Source organism: Dermacentor albipictus, chromosome 5, assembly GCF_038994185.2.
Source record: "Dermacentor albipictus isolate Rhodes 1998 colony chromosome 5, USDA_Dalb.pri_finalv2, whole genome shotgun sequence".
NCBI lineage: Eukaryota > Metazoa > Arthropoda > Arachnida > Ixodida > Ixodidae > Dermacentor > Dermacentor albipictus.
Window position 1 is genome coordinate 97,288,263 of NC_091825.1, and position 19,860 is coordinate 97,308,122.

At 50.8% G+C, this 19,860-nt stretch overlaps 1 protein-coding gene across 2 annotated transcripts; it reads right to left on the reverse strand.

Annotated features, from left to right (window-relative positions):
- Positions 1-352: 352 nt before the first annotated feature.
- Positions 353-18,462, reverse strand: LOC135917271 (chitotriosidase-1-like). 2 transcript variants are annotated; one of them, XM_065450816.2, is made up of 6 exons: positions 18,071-18,462; positions 11,953-12,208; positions 7,424-7,779; positions 5,224-5,583; positions 3,922-4,097; positions 353-1,005 (listed from the first exon to the last, which is right to left on the reverse strand). In XM_065450816.2, exons 1-6 carry the CDS (start codon positions 18,347-18,349, stop codon positions 498-500), a joined length of 1,935 nt encoding a protein of 644 aa, XP_065306888.1. In that variant the 5' UTR covers positions 18,350-18,462; the 3' UTR covers positions 353-497. The 2 variants fall into 2 exon arrangements, with proteins under 2 accessions (XP_065306888.1, XP_065306889.1); XM_065450817.2 differs by having other exon boundaries at positions 5,266-5,583; positions 18,071-18,461.
- Between the last annotated feature and the right edge of the window lie 1,398 nt (positions 18,463-19,860).

Sequence of the window (19,860 nt, forward strand, 5' to 3'; positions counted from 1 at the left end):
CGTGGCCCTGCACGAAGTAAGTAGTGCCAGTCGATTCCCCCCGTGGGTTCTACCGGCGACCAAGGCGCTTGCATTGAGCGGTGATGGTGTGCGAAAAAGCACGTGCGCTTGCTCTTTTGGTCGTGATGACTTTCTAGTGGTTCAATAATGCAATGCAATCTGATAAGTTCCTCATAGGCCTCTTGTAGTCCGGCTGCTAGTTTACATCCCTCTGTAATGGTACCGCTTTGAGGAGAAAGCGAAAACATTCAAATCAACATCGTTTCATTACTGCCGTCATCACAGGTCCGTGTGCAGCGTTGGGACGCTCAATAAAAAATAGCCATGCCTCCAGAGGTATGGCAATACCTCTGGAGGCATGACTTCATCAGCGACTACAACTGCGTGCGCTGTGCAGTCCTTGAAGTTGTTGCGCAAAGGTGAACTTGCTCGCCCGTATACGAGGGCGAGCCGATACGTCACTTCGAAATACAATTCCCGTAGTCGTCGGTGCGGGGCTACGGTCGCCTCCTCCCGCCGGCCCGCTTCGGTATGATCCAGACCCTTTTCGAGCTGAGCGCCCGGTGTATGGCCCGGAGCAGGGGCGACCGCGAGTCGCCGCAGTCGCCCCGAAAGTCGTCGAAGGCCAGGTCCCAGACGGCGACGCAGAGGCCCGGCGTGCCCATGTCCCGGCGCATGCGCGACAGCTTGATCGGCAGCGACTGCACGCCCTCGTAGGCGACCCAGTCGCGGAAGTGCACCGCGTAGCTGCACATGCCGTCCGGGTCGACGCTGTCGCGCAGCAGGTACTGGCACACGAGCGGGTACTCGAGCACGCCCCGGGCCTGGCTGTCGCCCGTGGCCGGACCCGCCCGCCTGGCCGCGCTGCCCGCGTGGAAGGCGCCCGACGAGCGCAGCGTCCACCGGTGGCCCATGAGCGACACGCTGAAGCACAGCCGCTGCCGGTGCTCGCGAGGCACCTCGCGCTTGAGCATGCGCATCACGTCGCGCACGGTAGGGCCGCTCCTGTGTACGCGCAGTTCGCGAATATCTTAGCTAGGTTCAGTGGCGTAGCAACAGGGGGCGCCGGGGGGCCGTGGGCCCCGGGTGCAAGGGACCAGTGGGGGGTGTCATATACGTCTGAAGACCACGACCTACTGTAGGTCGTGCTGAAGACACCCCTCTTTCTGCCGGCTACACCCGGGGGGGGGGGGGGGGGGGGGTGACAGAAGACCTATGGGCCCCGGGTGCCAGACGACCAAGCTACGCTACTGGCTAGGTTAGATTTGGGATGCTGTTCTATATATACAGACAGGCTTCGCATCTGTGAGCAAGAAATCCGTGACGTCGATAGCGCGCAGATGCGTGGACGGAACAGTAATTAAAAATCGAATCGCCTTTTGCGAGTTCCCGTCGCGTTCGCTTCAATTTCGTAGTCGCTGTAATCTGCGGCTTAGCTTGTTCTCCATGAGTAACGATAAAACGCTCAGCGCGCCAATCAAATCACACGCGCCTGCCAGAATCGGCAGGTTCTCGGTAGTCAGCCATATGTATGGCGTGCGTGATGGCCTGGAGCAGGTCTATAAATTCTGTAGAATTCAGTCGTGCTGTCAAATTCGCGATATGGTCAGTTCTTGTTGGCCCGCATTGCTTGCGGCAACATGGCGGAATTTCACAGTGGGCGGAAGAGCAGTCGGTCTCCGACTTGAGTGGCCCAAGTGGGATATATTAGGAAGAACTGCGTCAATGGATTTGCCCCTTAAAGTTTAGCGCCACCGTGCTCCGTTACCTCTCTGATTGCGCCTCTGGCGGCCTTTCTACTCAAAACGCCAACCTGGCGGAATATATCAGTGAAGAGTAGCATTCATGCAGGAAGGAAAGACTTTGGGGAGCGTCACGTGACAATTTTGAAGCTTGTAGTGCTAAAAATATAAAGGCAATAAAGGCCAATGGGAAATTGGCACTCATTGATCGATAAGTGCGCGTGCCGATCGCGACGAGGGCGTCACTTAAACAAACAAAAAAAAACCGAACAATGACGATAATTTTGGCAACCATGGAGGGTTTATTTCTCAAGAGTCAACTTGCAGATAGGTAGATATAGGCCCCGAAGGAAGGGAAGAGCGTCGTCGGAGGAAATTGCCATGCCGAGGCTAGCTGGCTGCCTGACGTCACGCTCCCTCATGTAGCCTTTTTCCTTTCCTCCATGATGTAGCGACCGAGGTGAGATACATTAGGAGCAACAGCGTCAATGAGTTCCCCCATTCACCCTCATTGTCAGTAGAGTTAAGCATGCTGCCACCATGGGCCGTTACCGCTATACTGTCACGGTCACCTGCCAGGCGCAGATCAGCTAGCACGCGCGCGAAGGCTGGCACGTCGCCGTAATGGTAGCGGACAAAGCACTTCGTAGCGGTATGATGAAAGGTCTATATTTACTGAAGTGAAAAAGTCGACTGGTGACATTATTCCTATAATTTCGCCGGGGGCACTGAAATACCATTGGAACTAGGGCCTATCGTCGCCGCACCTGGTTGTGACTGAGAGAAGTCTTGAACGGCATCAACAGGCGATGTCGGTCGTGCATGCAGATGAAAAGCAACCTATTGTTTTTTTCAATTAACCGTCCTATCCCATTATTCTGCGCTCTGGTCTGTCTGGAACCAGGCCAATCTTAGTAGTAGCATCATCACAAGCTGTGTCTGGTTGCTTGCACTGTTCAGGTCATTCCTACTGCGTCATTGCACAGAATGGTGCCAAGGCAAAGAAAATGCAGTCGAGCGCAGGAGAGGATATGTGTAGCGTGCTAAGGCAATGGTAATGCTTGCGGGAATGTGATTAAAGATAGCAATAACTGTAGAGTGATGGAAAGTGCGGGGCCTTCGTCCTGTAGTGATCATAATATAGGCCGATTCATCACGTCACGGGGAACTGGTGCAGGTACATCACGCCACCCGTTATGTCATGTTTGCCTCTTTTCGGGCTTACCAAGCCTTCCTTCGCGGCCGCCAACATAGTATTTGTGCTGTTACTCTATAGAGGGAGCAAAAACGCTCCACTAAGTGATATACTACTATTTCAACTAGATTCCGCTTCGACGCGCAATTAAACCATCGGCAGATGGCTCGGCAGAATTTTTTATGACGCTGCTATCATTGCGAAAAGTTGGACGCCAGGCCCTCACTACTGTGATCACTGCACTGACCCTCCCTGGGTGGCTCGCATTCACACTTCAGTTCTGCGCATTTCTACATGCCTCAACCGCGATTTCGTTGGCCCGCAGCAGCAGTGACCCATTATCGATGCCAGGTTAAGCGCGCCCAGAGTCATCTTGCAGCGGTGTCCTAAAAAAACATTATTGCGTTATGGCCAGCCCATAACAGAAATGTACCAAAAATTTGGAGGACGCTTAAGCTTCGCCTTAAGAGTATAGAACGCGATAACATTCAAAGACCGCTGATTGCTTTTCATGCATTCCGGCAACTGCAGCTTATGTATTCGCAACATTTACTGGGAAACACTGACGGCGAACGCTATGCACGAAGGGCAAGCTTTCTGGTAGAAACTCGGACTCTTGCGTGGATCAATCTCCTGTTATTGCTCCGCACTTTTAATATTTCACTCTGAGAGGAGATAACATAAAACGTATGCGTTGTCGGTGTTTTTTCTTCATTACATTCGTTTGTAGGCTGTCGTTCTCAAAATTCCTAGTAATAACTTTGTAAAGAATGAAAGACAAAGTTTGAGCAACCTTGTTGGTATACGAATGGTTGGGTATGCGTGGTTCGGAATTTGGTTCGGAATTCTTTTTGCCGAAGCGACGACCGACGCGGGACGCCTGATTTTCTGCTGCACGGGGCGCTTAACGCTGTAGCGTTAATATCGCGTCTTTGAAATGAAACAGTGCATTATGCACGAGAGCAAGCGGCGTTTATGCGATACCTGGGCGTTTTGTTTTTGGAGCGGCCGGCCATGGAATTTGCAGAGGGTGCGGTGTACGGGCTGGGGCACTGCGCGTATTTCTCGCTGGCGTCGTGGAAGCCGTGCGTGGTGGCCAGCAGGAAGTCGGCCTGGTCCGCTATTCCTGGCAGGTGATATCCGCGGTGGCGGTACTCCTCCTGCCCGAGAACTCTCACAATTAGGGTCTCAGGAGCATGATTGCGCAAAAGATAATCGAACTGCAGGACAATCCAAGCAACTCTGTCACTACGCCAACCATGGAGGAAGGATGGCGCCCAGTGAACTGCCCTTTCAGATTGGAATCTTTCACTCCCGCACCCGCGATTGCAGCAAGCGCACTTGAACCTCGACCCAGTCAGCATTTGTCTGCGCCCCCCGTGCAGTGACCACTGGTTAGATGGCGGGGCAGATGGCGGCAAATCCATGGCATTGCGAGCACTCGCGGCAAACATATACGAGAAGAATGGTCCGATCGCCATCTTGGCCGTTCATTCTACGTTCTTGCAGTCCCCGGCAAAATATGGCTGCCACCTACTAGCCCAGAGAATGTTGGTCTAATTTCCGTAATTTCGACTGCGGCGAGACGTTAAAAAAAAAAGAGTTTTGTAACCGAAATGCATGTGCACACACAGTAACAGATTTTGTACCCATAAGGCCCCATGGCTAACACCGCCAGTGTCGAATGGTGAGATCAAATCGTTCACGGGGAGAAAATAATGTTATCCTTTTTGGCGACCTTTTGTGGCAAGCGGTGGCAAGAGATGTCCTTTGCAGTGCGTTTAAGAAGTGCCCGCTCCTCGTACGCACTGCCCAGGGATGAACACGACCTCCAAACGGACATGCCACAATGAAAAAGAAGACAAGAAAATATGTCAGTAACAGATTGTCATTCGTTGTTATGCGGCCGCTAAGCCGACGTCTACCTATCTGCATCCCGCCCCCTCCATTGTTAGGCGACACCTGGCTTGGCGAAGCATACGCAGAGCCAGCACTTCTGGAACATAAAGAATCGTTCCCAAGTCAACATGATGGTGGCTGCAGCGTACAACAACTGCATGAAATAAAATTTCACAGAGCTCTATCGCTGTTATACTCTGGTGTCGGATATTTCGGTCCGCATCAAGTGGTCAGAATTAAGGCACACTTTTCAAGTACGGTTTCTCCCATCAGAGGGTATAGTTTGAGCTCTCTGTCGGGGTTCTTTTTTTCTTTTTTTGTAACAATAAGGGTGAGGACGTTAGCCGTGGCACACAGCAGCACACTTAAGGGTGTAACACTTTTTACTGTGCGGGCGTGTTTCCTTGCAAAGAGGTGAAGCGCCCGTGCCTGGTAAGGCACGCCGACGGTGATGATGTAGCGCAGCCCGAAGCGCTCGCGCAGCGTCTCGACCAGCACGAGAAAGTTCTGCTTGTCGGCACGAGAGCCGCAGTGACCGCCGGGCTGACGCCAGTCCAGGTGGAGGCCGTCGAAGCCCCGGTTGACGAGCCACCAGAACGCCTTGTCGGCAAACGCGCGCGTCCGGTTCAGCTGGCCGGCCATGCTGGAAAACTGGAAGGTGTCCCGCTCGTCCGGCCCGCCGCCCAACGACAGCAGCACCTTCAGGTGCGGGTAGACACCCTTCAGCTCGGAGGCCTGCCGGAAGCCCTGTGCCGCGAGAGCGGAACTGCCGTCGACAAAGGCGGAAGTACGCGGTACTATATAGATTTGATATTCGAAACCCATATACTTTTCGGTATTTCTTTTCGAATCGATTCATTGATCGTTCATTTTTATATTCACAGTAAACGTTGAAGGAAGCGTAAACATTTGTCGGACCAATACCCAAAGGTTATTTAATGGTCCAATCACAAGATAACGCAGGAAACTGCGCAAAGAAGTTATAGCGAAGCTATCAAAAAATTACATGAATGACTTAAATAGCGTATGTATTCGCAAATTTCACCTCCATTTCAAGCACCAATTTCCAACACCCACAATCATGCGAGAGTGGTTCGAAAAGTACGGTAACAAGACCATTCAGCGACAGAATAGGTGGGCCGATAACTCTGATAAACCATATGTCTGGTGAGACATTGGTATACCAATGTCTCTAGCATTTCCACGTTAGTCACCTGGAGTGTTCAGACATTTATTCGGTATGTGCACGAAAGCAACTATGCCGGAATACAGCAAATAATCAACTTTCAGAAGCCGCGTCTCGACACCCATCATAAGTGAATCCCGACCATCCAGTTGCTTTTTCCAATTGGCTGCGTCTGCACGGTTCGAAGAGCCGACGATAAATTTTTCCTGGTGAGCTCCGCTTCATGTGCAGAAACCTCATCACACCGCACTCCTCACCAACGTCCGACAACGTGCGCCCTAAGTGCAGCCATCTTGAGAACTGCTATGTCGCTGCGATGTCGCAATGGCTGCTCCATGGATCTAGCGGTGGCATTGGCTAACTGTGGTCATTTTGCTGTCCTCTGCCTGCAGCTTCGAAAACGTGACTAAATGCGGAAGTATTGCCACCATGAGGTGTGTTGTTACTTTACGTTAACCACTTACGTTTACATTTACCTTACGTTGACCCTTACGTTAACGCTTACGTTGCGCAGACCCGAGCAACTCGCGCATCGAAGACAGCGAAGCTGTATTATGCAGAGTTCTCACACCGTTCGGGAGGTTCTATATATAGAGGTCTTGTTTGCCACTATCTGGAATCTACCCCATTCTTAGCAGCTGCTTCGCTCTGTCCGGTTCATTTCCTTCGTTATACCTGCGTCCTTTCAGATTATTCGAATGTGTCCGTGCTTTTACTACATCGACACTAGCCGCTATATTCGGCGTATGCGCCAGGTCAACCGATGTGTTTCCGACGGCCAGCTGTCATAACACCGATTCGTGGATGCGTTGCCGGCCTGTTCTCTGGCTTCCATTTTACATCGGGCATGCGGAGGCACGAAAACCGCCGTGGAACTCCTTTTTACTATAACAACACTTTCCAGCGCGCACAATGCTTCGCGAGACACGGGCTGCGCAATATAACTCAGGGTACATAACCATAGGTTGCGGTAAAATGAACGCATCAGCGCGTGACTCGTCTCATCGTATGGTGAGGCTGAATACCGCCTGCCGAGTGCCCTCCGACATAGACATAAATGCTACTGTAAGGTGCACGGGCGCTGTGATGTATACGTCACAACGGCTCGTATCCATTCTACCGTGTGGCCATGGCAGTTAATGTCGAGGGAAGGCTACGTGTAGCTACGTTAAATGTACGAGGGCTCAGTGCAAGAAGACGGCTATGTCAGCTAAGTCGTCTCCTCTTGGATAAATACACCTAATAGTAGCATTTAACCAATAGAACTAGACGATATAAGTATCCCGCCTCAACGGCATATCTCGGCAGGTCTACCGGGAAGTGAGTTTGACGATCTTCCACAGATAGTTTATGCTAGACTACATCTTAGCAACAGTAAAACTAGCCTATAACGCCCCCTGCCTGGTAGGTCTCGTCGAACGTGGGGTCCTTGCTGTAGATGGAGCCGTCGGCCGTGACCCCGGCCGCGTGGTAGATGAGGTGGGTGCAGAAGGCGCCCGGCACGTCCACGACGCGGTAGTGCAGGTTGGGAAAGCGCAGGAACACGTCGTGTTGGTACACGCAGAAGATGGGGTTCGTGCTCACGACCTTGGTGTGGTAGGGCACGAAGTCCTCCGTCTCGACGACGTGTGTCACTGCGTGCGCGGGGCGGCTGTCCACCAGCGGGTGGAAGTCCTTGCAGGTGGCCGCGTCGAAGCCCAGCTGGACAGCGATGCCGGGGCCGTCGTCGCGGAAAAATATTCCCTTCCGATGCATGCCTGCCATGAAACGGCGCACATTCACGAATGGGCGACCGCGTGGCCTTTCTATTAAAATAAAAAACAAATTCTGGGGTTTTACGTGCCCAAACCACTTTCTGATTATGAGGCACGCCGTAGTGGAGGACTCCGGAAATTTCGACCACCTGGGGTTCTTTAACGTGCACCTAAATCTAAGCACACAGGTGTTTTCGCATTTCGCCCCCATCAAAATGCGACCGCTGTCTCCGGGATTCGATCCCGCGACCTCGTGCTCAGCAGCCCAACACCATAGCCACTGAGCAACCACGGCGGGTAGGCCTTTCTATAGAAATCCATCTTCACTTACTGTTTTTAGAAAGCGCTCGGAAATCGTTTTTCTTTCCACGAGTTAGGCTACTTATTAAATATTTGTTGTTGCTGTTACTTGTGATAAAAGCTAGCATTAATGTTTTGTTTGTAGGAAGAACTGTTTTACCGTCCCTGCAGCGCTTGTATGTATTTACCGATGTAGTATTTCTTGTGGGAATGGCATTGCAATGCATCCTATACCCTTATTGTTAATGGTCACTTCGTTTTTAGAGCGCAGCTGGCGCCCGTTCCTGCGGTGAGCGTCGGCGTAACCGAGTGAACGTGCACAGCGAAATATGAAAAAGCGAACGCGGAGCACAGCAGTGGATGAAAGACGCGAGGAGGAAAGCGGAGGAGGAGAGTGCAGCGGAAACACGAGAAGAAAAGCGAAGTGTGGCGACGATGGCTATGAGATGGCGCCAAAGTAGCGCGCGTCGTCGGCTGCTATGAATCGTGCCCACAGGTCACTCACGCGCTGGTTCTCGCGACCTCCAGAATAGCGAGGCAGTTGTGCCAGGCTTCGCTCAGTTTGCAACGTGCCGTACGAGAAAGATTGTCCGCACCAGCCATCATAGAGAGAAATGAAAAGGCATATGGAGCTGCGCTAAAATTTCGCATTATAGGGAGTATCGTAATCGTCGGTGAAATTTTATTGCACTATGAGTTAGCCTACCTTTTAGTGGTTTCTTTGTAGCACCTATTATTGAACACACATTTATAGTGTATGGTATTCGTGCGTCAATATCTGTCTTACAGATATTGTCTCGTTTCTCTGCTGAAAGCTATCCTGTAAAATGCTGTCCTCTTGTCAATATCCTGATGGTTTTACTCTGTCTGTATTCAAGCGGCACATGGTGCTATAAAAGACTAGTCAGGTGACTCGTGTCGTCCCGTTTAGCCTCAGTGCCTTGATAGTCATGTATCGTTAAACAAACGGAAATCAGCAAAACTATATATAAAAAATAAACGGCCGACAGTGAGCTTAACTACAAACGTACACGCACTCACGCACACGATATGTTAAAGTAACACTAAAAAACAACACTAAGTCTGTTCGGGTTGATAAAGTACTGTTTCAAAGCATTACTGTCATGTTTGTTGCCTTAAGTTAATTGTTCCTTGCTTGCCGAATTCAGTAAGAGTGGCCGTTTTGCTACAGTGCCAAAGTGTAATTCATTTGTGCATATTACTTTGACATTCACCTTTAGTTTCCCTCTAATTTTCTAATGATGATATCAGCTCCTAAACTTTGTTAAGGTGTATGAGTAAGATTCTGTGACATCATGTGATCAGGAAAGATTTACCGGTGAATCTGCGCGCGTTGGAGAGAGCGGTCTTGTTGCAAGGGTACGTAATAATAGTACTGATAAATGTTTCCCGATTTAGTCAGCGTTCTAGAACTCATGCCGACGCAACGACACTTGTATATAAGCACGCAGGGTGCTTATGCTTACAAAAAATTACTAGGGAGAACTCGTACGATCATTCTTCTATTATGGGAATGATTGTCAGTGCGCGGATTTGTCCGATATTCGTGCTTGGGGCTTCAGCTGTTCTTTTAGCGTTATTTATTACGTGAGTGAGTGAGTGAGTGAAATAACTTTATTAGGTCCAGAGAAGACGCAGGGGAGACGCCGCGCCACCCGGCTAGTCCCACGTAGGGACCGCCAAGCCGAGCTTGACGGCCCGATCGCGGGCACTCTGGACTGCCAGGGTTTGGTCACTGAGTTCGGGGCTGCCCAAGAGCGCAGCCCACCTATCCTCGCTGAAGGAGGAGCCGATGGCTTCGCACTCCCACAACACATGGTCCAATGTTGCCCTTAGTCCACAGGCAGGGCAGTCCGCATTGGGATATCTTTCAGGGTATATGGCATGAAGAACCGCGAGGTTAGGGTACGCACGGGCTTGTAAAAGTCGAAGGGTAACCGCCTGCGCCCTGCATAAGGCGGGGTGCGGGAGGGGGAATACCCATCTTGACAGATAGTAGTGTATCGTGATTTCATTATACGTAAGCAAGGGTTCCCCGCGGGGCAGGGGGGCTGCTGAGGCGGCGCGGTCAGTGAGTCCTCGCGCGGCCTCGTGTGCGCCCTCGTTAGGGTTAGAGGGAGAACCCTCAATCGACCCCAAGTGAGCGGGAAACCAAATAAGAGAATGCGGATAGATACTTTTGGTGCTTTGGAGAATGCGGAGGGCCTGGGGGGAGACCATACCGGTTTGGTAGGCCTTAATGGCTGCCTTGGGATCACTATATATTGCCTCTCTGCGACCATCGAGCACAGCCAGCGCGATTGCAACCTGTTCGGCTACCACGGACCTCGAAGTGCGTACCGTAGCGCAGCAAATGAGCCTTGAATTGGAGTCTACGATGGAGACGGCGAATGCCTCTTGTTGGACATATGCCGCAGCATCCACGAAGCTTGCCTCAATGTGGTTATTACGGACACGCTCGAGTAGAGCTGTACCCCTGGCTAGACGTCTGTCGACGTTGTTTGCGGGGTGCATATTGCGGGGAAGGGGCGCGATGTGCAGTTGAGACCTGATGTCGCTGGGAATCCGCGCAGCGTCAGAGCACTGGTCGACAGGATTGAGGCCCATCTCGTCGAGTATCTTGCGAGCCGTCAGGGTGCCGGATAGCCTAAGCAGCTGTGAGTGCTCTTGTGCCTCGATAATCTCTTCGAGCGTGTTGTGGACTCCGAGCTTCAACAGGTTTTCGGTGTGGGTGCTTGCAGGTTATGAAATCATATTTCTCTAAGCGCATGAAGGCTATAAGGACCTGCGCACATGCGTAATTAATGCGCGAACTGTTGATTTCACAGCGCAATAGTTTCTCGAAGAGGACAAGTTTGGAAAGACCGAAGACTGCTAAGGTCCAAGTTTGGGCAAATTAACAAATTAAATCAAATCAATTGAAACCTTTATTTTATCTCCATGAAAGGGAGGGGGAGTCGGGAAAACCTGTTTAGGAAGCGCTTTACGAAGGCAAGTCCCATTAGTACAGTTCGACGGCATTTCATAAAGACACTTAAATGAATGGCTAGTCCTACATATCATAAGATGTCAACAAACAAAGACCTCAAGGACAGCATAGGGGCAATTGCTTGTACTTCATAATGTAATGAAAGAAAGGATAAATAAATGCAAATGAAAGTGGATGAAAGAAAAGCTGGCCGCCGGTGGGATAGGAACCCAGGTCTTCGCATTACGCGTACGTGCGATGCTCTTACCAAATGATTTACCGCGGCGCCGTTTTCCCGTCCACTTTCTGGGGTATTCATGACTTACTGCTAGAACCCTTAGAGTGTTAGCCAGCGCCACCACTCACAAGCCTTGGCGGTGGATGTGGAACATCCTCTCTGCTGCCGGCGCATCACATGTGCGTGATCTTTTTTAGGTGAAAACTGTTCAATGTACCCACACATGCTATATGAAGGCATCAATACTGCCGGATTGATAAGAGCATCACACGCGTAATGTGAAGACATGAATTCGTGCCCCATCTGCGGCCAGTTGTTTTTTCATCCACTTTCATTTCCATTAATTTATCATTTCTTTAATACAATTATTAAGCACAAGTACTTTCCACTATGCTGTCCTCGGTGTCTTTGTTTGTTGACATCTTATCACACCACAAATAAATATCGGGCCCCTCGCTTTCCTTTCTTCTACTCCTACATAAAGTATTCTGGAGAAACCTGTCAATGCCAGAAAGAAATCCACGTATTACGCATCATTCGCATGCTGGATGAACTGTCACACTTGCCTACCGTAGACACTAGCGCCAGGGTCCCCTTTATAGTTACCGCTTGTAAGAAACTCTGTTACGGGACCCCGTAGTGCACTTACCTGCGGCCATGGTTCCGACCTTGTAGTAGAGCACGCACAGGGGTAACAGTAGGAACACCGTCGACACGGCTACGAACGTCGTGAACAGGTTGGTGTTGTTGCGGCGCGCGAACGACAGCAGCTGGTCTCTCCAGGCCCGAATAGTCGGGCCGACGTCGTGGAACCGCGAGTGGATCTGCAGCCGCTTCCGCAGTGCGGCAGCCAGGCTGGCCAGGCCCGCCGAGTAGCCGCCGCCATCATGCGCCGCACTCGGCTGCTGCAATGGGTATACAGTGAGGCATGGCAGATCAGTTCTGCGAATGCCCGCTGATATGAGAGTATATAGATTCGAGCAAGGGAAAACTTGTCAGTGAGAGGGGAAAATTGTGGCGGGGATATATATGAAGGTGACGTAGTAGTTCTGCGGAAACCCGCAAGGTGGAGGGAAGTAATGAATATAGGGACAATCAGACATCCACTCGTTCGTAGCAATTGCTACAAAGGAAACCCATACGGGCTCCTCGAAAGAAAAGCCTCATAGTTGAAGAAAAATTCGTCCTGGTCCGGTACAGGAACCCGTATGGGTTTCCTTTGTAGCAATTGCTACGAACGGGTGGATGTCTGATTGTCCCTTTATTCATATATGAAGGTCTATGAAGGCACCACTGCAGTACACTCTAAAAAACTTTTACGCCCTTTCGGGGCTCATCTTGTCCCCAACCAACAGACGTTAGCTAGCTGGCGCGCACTTATTAGCGCGGAAAGCGCCTGGTACCTTCCTGTCAAGAACGCTATATTTCGTGCTGATCGATGCACCCGTGCCGTTTGTGGCCTGAAAGTACAGGGAGTGAAGCGTTAGAAAAAATTCGCAGTTCCGCCCGAAAGGCGGAGCACCGATTGCGATAGCCAATTAGTAGACAGCTTTATGAAGCAAGGATAGTAGTTTTATCGGCCGTAAAAACTTTGAAACATTTGCTTACCAACTAAATGAACAATTATAGAGTGTGTAAGCACGACTCAATGAGGACGTAGAAAGAAACAGACACACAGAGACAGCTCTGTCTTTGTGTGTCTGCTTCTTTCTACGTCCTTGTTCAGTCGCGTTTACACATTCTATCATGGATTCAAACCAGCTAACCCGTCAACGTGTTTTAACTAAATTAGCCAGCACGGTGTCTCATGCGCACAGGTAAACATGATCTCGCCTCATGACAGTGGAAACAGTCTGTGAAAACGCTGGAGTTAGGAATCGCGGCAGCAGCCGCGAGCCATTTGACTTCCGTGCATCTGTCGCTTCAACGCGGACGAAACGTCGAAAGCACTGCGCATACGAAAGCTATCGACACTGCGCGCACTCTGCAAACATCTCACATCGCTTTGAAGATGAGGCCCGCGCGGGCGCGCACTTTGGCCACGTTGGAGATCGCTTTCAAGACACGCAAGCGCCGGCAACGTATACGGCGTCCGCCAAATGCGTCTAGTACGGCGTCCGCGATTCGCATGGCCAACGCCGTAGTACACGCCGCGGTTGCCTCCACTCTGTACGGAGCGGCGGGCGAAGAGCACATCGAGGCACCGTAGCAGCCCTAAAGAGATTCTAAAGAAGGAGATGGAAGTATGGGATTAAGTGCAGCGCAGTAACTGTCTCTCCGCAGAGGACACCTCAACCGCGCTGCACAGGGCAAAAGGGGAATCAAAAGATGGTTGAGAAAGAAATAAAAGCCCCGGCGGCGACAGCCGAAGCGGCAAGGCCGTGGGTGGGGCAGGTTTACAGACCGTAGCAGCCCAAGCAGCCGCCGGAGAAGAACGCCCCTCCTCCCTCGCCACGTTCCTCGCTCGCGCACGCGAGATTGAACGGCGCTCGCCGGCTCACTCTCACTCGCTTTCACTCATACGGAAACTCACGGCGACGGCGACGGCAGAAATGCACCTGGAGTGTCCATATAACTGCTATCGCAATAAAAAAAACGTGGAAATATAAAACACAAAAGATGCGACAGAAAACATTAGAGGCGAACGACACGTCTCTGCGATTCTCTTCTGTGGGAACTTCGTGTAGGAACGCAAGGTCATCGAGCCATTGGTTTTACACAACGCAAGACGAGCGCTATTTGAGCTGGGATGTCACGTGAGAAGGCAGAGAGCGCTCTTATTTGGGGTTTAACGCCGAAGTTAAAAAAATTAACACAGAAATAATGCCCGCTCCAGCTGTGCTATAAGATGCCTCAACATAAAGCCACACGACCTTAAATTTCTTTTGCGGGAGGAACGAAGGCGAGAAAAAAGAATGAGATGTGTTGGCATGCTATTGAGCTATTTGACATCAATTAAACCCTTCCTGAGCCAGCTGGGGGTCATAATGGGACGGATTCAATGCGCAGGACACACTTTCGTATCACCTCTCAAGTGAAGGTAGGGGGAAAAGCGTCCGACTGCTTAGCTTTTTTGACTGCACTACCTTTGAAATCGGCCCATATTTCTAGTTTGCGCTTTAGACTGCAATATCTTTGCGATTGGCCTTCTGGACATTCACTTCAAGTGGATACGTCTTACAAACTCACCGGATACAATTCGTTAATTGCAGTATGGGCCGTAACGTCATTAATTAAGAAATTATATTTGTCAATTTCTGTGAATTCGCTCAATATTTGTTTTGATTTCTCGTGCTCGTGATGTCCGCCTCCGTGAATAATCCAGCTCAAGGGCAATAATTATGCAAATGACATAGGCAATTTTTAGAAGTTCCATAAAACTTAAAAGTTATCGCCCCGTATAGTACACAACCCGGAAAGCGCAAGTCCGATGCAGTGTTATTCCACGTTCGTATTCTTTGCAATACTGTTAAGCTTTTTGCTTTCCTTCACGATTGAGGCGGCTACTTTCACCATACGAGTCTATCTTTGTGTCACTCCTATATGAGTGAATCCTGAGCTTCTTGGCAAGATTTATTGGAGATTGTGATTAGCACTCAGCCAAAAATAATATTTTAGTAAAAAACAACGAGCTTTTGTTTCTCAATAATCCTATCGTTTACATTAGCGAAGCGATAGCATTTAAGCTGAGAGCAGACTCCTTCTGCCGTGGCTCTCTTTCAGACGACACGAAGTCGGGGGCAAGCGGTTTCTTCGCCTCTCTCGGGAACTATGCTTAGGAGAGGAGGAGCCACGGAAGGCAGGTGCACTGCGATTCTCTTTTATGCGAAGCATATTACGAGAGCTCAACCCAGCTCCTCAGGCGCGGCGGTGTCGCCTTCAATACCACGTGACACCGTGACGTCACGACAGAGGAGAAATGGGGCTCCAACTCGCGCCGTCGCTCGCGGCGTCGCGGCGGTATATAAGCAGCTGCGCTTGCCTCTGCTTGACGCTCAGGAGGTGAGATGCCTCCTGGAGACAGAGCTGCTCGTTGGAATGAGAAGCGAAGATTCATGGTTATGGTTCATGGTTATATTGCGCTCAGTTTTACACAGACGATATTAAGGAAAGGACAGGACGTGGACGGACGTAGCGCAACGAACGTCCGAGAAGCGAAGGTTGCGGCGTGCTACATAGACTGATTTTCTAGGTGGCTTTGGCTCAACTCTTGCAAGATGGGCTGGGTGGGAATCGAACCAGGTCAGTGTGAGACGGAGACGCTACCACTGAGCCACGAGTACGATGCTTCAAAGCGGTACAAAAGCGCCTCTAGTGAATGCGGTGTTGCCTTAGAAACGAGCTGTTTCTAAGGCTCAGGCGTGCGTCGCTTGCTCAGGCGCACATTTCGTTGCAGCGCCGAACGCTGCGTTGCTCGACGCTCACCGCGTCCAATGCGGGGCGCGTAGTCGCTGCGCCGTAGCCCATTGTCTTACACCCCTTGGCGGGTCGACGGGAACGTTGCCGCGTTCCACTCTTGAAGGCGAAGCAGAGTAACGCATGAGTTGTTTCTTCGTCTAGCCGAACCAAATATAGCCAAGCAACAGCAGTTCACCAGGCTAAACAGTGGTTCAACAACTAAAATAAAGGCTAGTATGCTTCGCATCCTGGGCTTAACCTTACCTAAGCCACAGCCATTTTTTTTTTCGGGGGGGGGGGGGTTGGGGTGGGGGGAGAGCTTGTACCGAATTCTTAGCTCGTCACCGAGTACAGGTTGCCTCCGTCATCTGTGCATATATGTGCAACAACTTTGGTTGATGTGATACCGATTAAAAAATGGCTGTGGCTTAGGTAAGGTTAAGCCCAGGATGCGAAGCATACTAGCCTTTATTTTAGTTGTTGAACCACTGTTTAGCCTGGTGAACTGCTGTTGCTTGGCTATATTTGGTTCGGCTAGACGAAGAAACAACTCATGCATTACTTCTTCGCCTTCAAGAGTGGAACGCGACAGCGTTCCCGTCGACCCGCCAAGGGGTGTAAGACAATGGGCTACAGGGCAGCGACTACGCGCCCCGCATTGGACGCGGTGAGCGTCGAGCAAAGCAGCGTTCGGCGCGGCAACGAAATGTGCGCCTGAGCAAGAGACGCACGCCTTAGAAACAGCGCGTTTCTAAGGCAACACCGCATTCACTAGAGGCGCTTTTGTACCGCTTTGAAGCGTTGTACTCGTGGCTCAGTGGTAGCGTCTCCGTCCCACACTCCGGAGACCCTGGTTCGATTCCCACCCAGCCCGTCTTGCAAGAGTTGAGCCAAAGCCACTTCTCCTCTGTCGTGACGTCACGGTGTCACGTGATTTCATGGTCACCGCCGCGCCTGAGGAGCTGGGTTGAGCCCTCGTAATATGCTTCGCATAAAAACTCAGCTAGACATTTGAGCGGGTGTATACTTCGCCGCAGCGAGCAAATTTGGCGGTGCGCTGCTAAATGGGAGCAAAGTTTCATTTGGGATTGATGGCAGTGTCGATCAGTAGCTTAACCGCGTACTATAAATTTGTAGAAGAGTTAACTGCCGGGCTAGTTGGCGATCTTGCATGCTGAAAAAATTTTGCGCCAAAAAACAACACACACAAGGAAGGTGTAGCCGTCTTTCTTGTGTGTGTTGGTTTTTTTTTGGCGCATTATCTTTTCAGTATAAATTTGTAACTTTCGGGAATAACTGCAACATAACATTAATACGATCAGTTGTCCCGAATGAAGACAAACGAAAGTGCATTCAACAGCCGAGCGACGCACTGCGCGTTGCAGGTGCCGAGAGGAACAAAGCGTCGGCGCCGGTAAAGTGTCAGACGAACACCATTTACAAAAAAAAAAGAGAGGAAAAAAAGAAAAAAAAGCGACGATTACGATACTCCCTAATGCGAAATTTGAGCGCAACTCTATGCGTGTTTTCATTTCGCGATAAAGTGAGGCAAAGCATTTGAGACACGTAGCAAAGTCGGCGATCGTCGAAAATCTGATTTACGGGTCAAGCGTGTCGTATTTTATAGATGACTCGTCGAAGGTTCCAGCGTAATCGCTGGTGCCACTTGGCTTCCAGAAAGTACTACGCGATTCGCATCGCGCATGCTATCAGATTACAATATAATCGCAAACCATGAAAATCGAAACAAGGGCCAGCTAGAGTTGACGCGAACTGACGATATATATAGTACGAAGCGAGCTGAGACCAGATATACGAGTATGCATCGAGTGGTCGCGCGGGTCCGCATGAAACCAGTTTCTCGCGAACAAGCCAATGAAGGGACCGCTCTCATTGGCCTCCGCCGTTCACAGCTCACCTCTTTCACCTGCTGCTCCGCATTCGCTCTTTCGTCTTTCGCTGTTGCGCTCGTTCGCTCGGTTACGCCGACGCTGAACCTTTTTGACGCCAACTTGGGTCTCTGGATATGTGCGGCTTGTCGCAATAATCATCATATAATACGTATCACCAATTACACCCTCATGATAAGAAGATTGCCAAATCGCGTAAAAGTCGCTAATCATCTCCAAAGGATGGATGAACCGCCAATTTTTCTTCAATGAAATTTTGAAGCACTGCACACGCGTGCGAGTGCGCTCTACAGCGATTGTCACTAAAGATTTCCCTCTCATAACCTGCGGCCGACACTAACGGTGAAGTGAACTCGATTGAGGTTACACTAAATTTGCCCGTCTGACAGGAGTATTAGCTGCATAATAAATAGCCAACATGTGCTAGTCCCGTTCCCGGAATCGCGTTTAAAGCCTTACATCGGTGGCTTCTTCCAGCTGGCTCTCCAGCTCCATGACGCGCTGTCGTTGGGGATCATGGGTGGCCATGGTGGCCACCGTGGTGAACTGGGTGTCGATGGTGGTGAGCTGGGAGCAGAGGGCGTCGTCGGCGTCCCCACCGCGGCTGCGGCTAGAGGCCGAGCTGCGGTCAAAGTCGTAGAGGTCGGTCTCGGGCGCCATCGTCGTGTCGGCGTAAGAGCTCTCCACCCACGGCCTTCGGCGTGGGCATGTCTTGCTTTTGTGGTGCGTCTTCGGCATTTTCGGGGGCAGCTATGCTTGACTCCCTGCAGAAAGGCGCGTTGAACCTGTCGCTCGGCGATGGTGTCGCCTTCTTCTTAATGCTCGTGCGCTCGAGCATGCGTGTCCTCGAGGACGATGGCGATGATGATGACCTCTATACTGTGGCGCACGTATCTACCAAAGGGGATTGGCTGAGAATCGGGTGGCAGGCAGAATGCATTAATAGAACGGACAAAACATGAAACGAAGAAGAGCAGAAAAAGAAGAGGACGATTGAGCCTGCAGAAGTGACCGAAGGAATGTGCGCGTTATAAAGAATTAAGAAAAAAAAGGAGATCGAGAAAGTAACTGAATTTAAAAGAAAAGGAAAAAAAACTGGCTGTGGCTTAGCTAAGGTTAAGCCCAGGATGCGAAGCATACTAGCCTTTATTTTAACGCGACAGCGTTAAGGAGCTCGTGTCGCAGAAAAGCCGGTGTCGTCGGCGTCGGCTCAGGCGTGCAGCGCTTGCTCAGGAGCACATTTCGTTGTCGCGCCGAACGCTGCGTTGCTCGACGCTCACCGCGTCCGATGCGGGGCGCGTAGTCGCTGCGCCGTAGCAAAGCCACCTAGAAACAGTCTCTGTAGCACGCCGCAACCTTCGCTTCTCATTCCAACGAGCAGCTCTGTCTCCAGGAGGCATCTCACCTCGTGAGTGTCTAGCAGAGGCAAGCGCAGCTGCTTATATACCGCCGCGACACCGCGAGCTACGGCGCGAGTTGGAGCCCCGTTTCTCCTCTGTCGTGACGTCACGGTGTCACGTGGTCAGCCTTGAAGGCGACGCCGCGAGCGACGGCGCGAGTTGGAGCCCCGTTTCTCCTCTGTCGTGACGTCACGGTGTCACGTGGTATCGAAGGCGACACCGCCGCGCCTGAGGAGCTGGGTTGAGCTCTAGTAATATGCTTCGCATAAAAAAAAACAGCATTGTTACCAATTCAGACGACGGGAGAGTCACAAGCGCAGTTTACTATGCCGTATTTGATACGTCCCTGTAGGGGTGCTCCAGCATGGATCCTCTAAAACATAACAGCAAAAGAACGTTCAACGGCCGGTGAATCTTGCGCAGAAACTTCCAACGTACACCCCCCTCCTTAGATGAAGCGACGAAGAGTCAGCAAGAGATGGTCAGGGAATTTGGTTTCGTTACAGAACAACCATAGTGAAGAGAGTGCCAGACGAGATTGTTATTTATCGTGAAGGGAGTAAGAAGAAGAGGCCGCGGGCATTCTGATTAAGCGTCTCGAGTTTGTGCCGACGCCAGACCAGGTCTGTGCTTGTAAAATTTTGTAGGGGAATTTTCTGGCCCAAGTATTCATCTGGTGGTGAGCATGTTAGACCGGATTTATCCGTACTTTCCCGCTGTTATTCGTTCATCATCCATTATACCGTCGCATATAACGGAAATGTTATTACGAAATTTTCCATTTGCGAAGAAAACTGTCGACGTGAGTTCGCTGATAAGCCTCTCAGTCATCAGAATGAACCCACACCT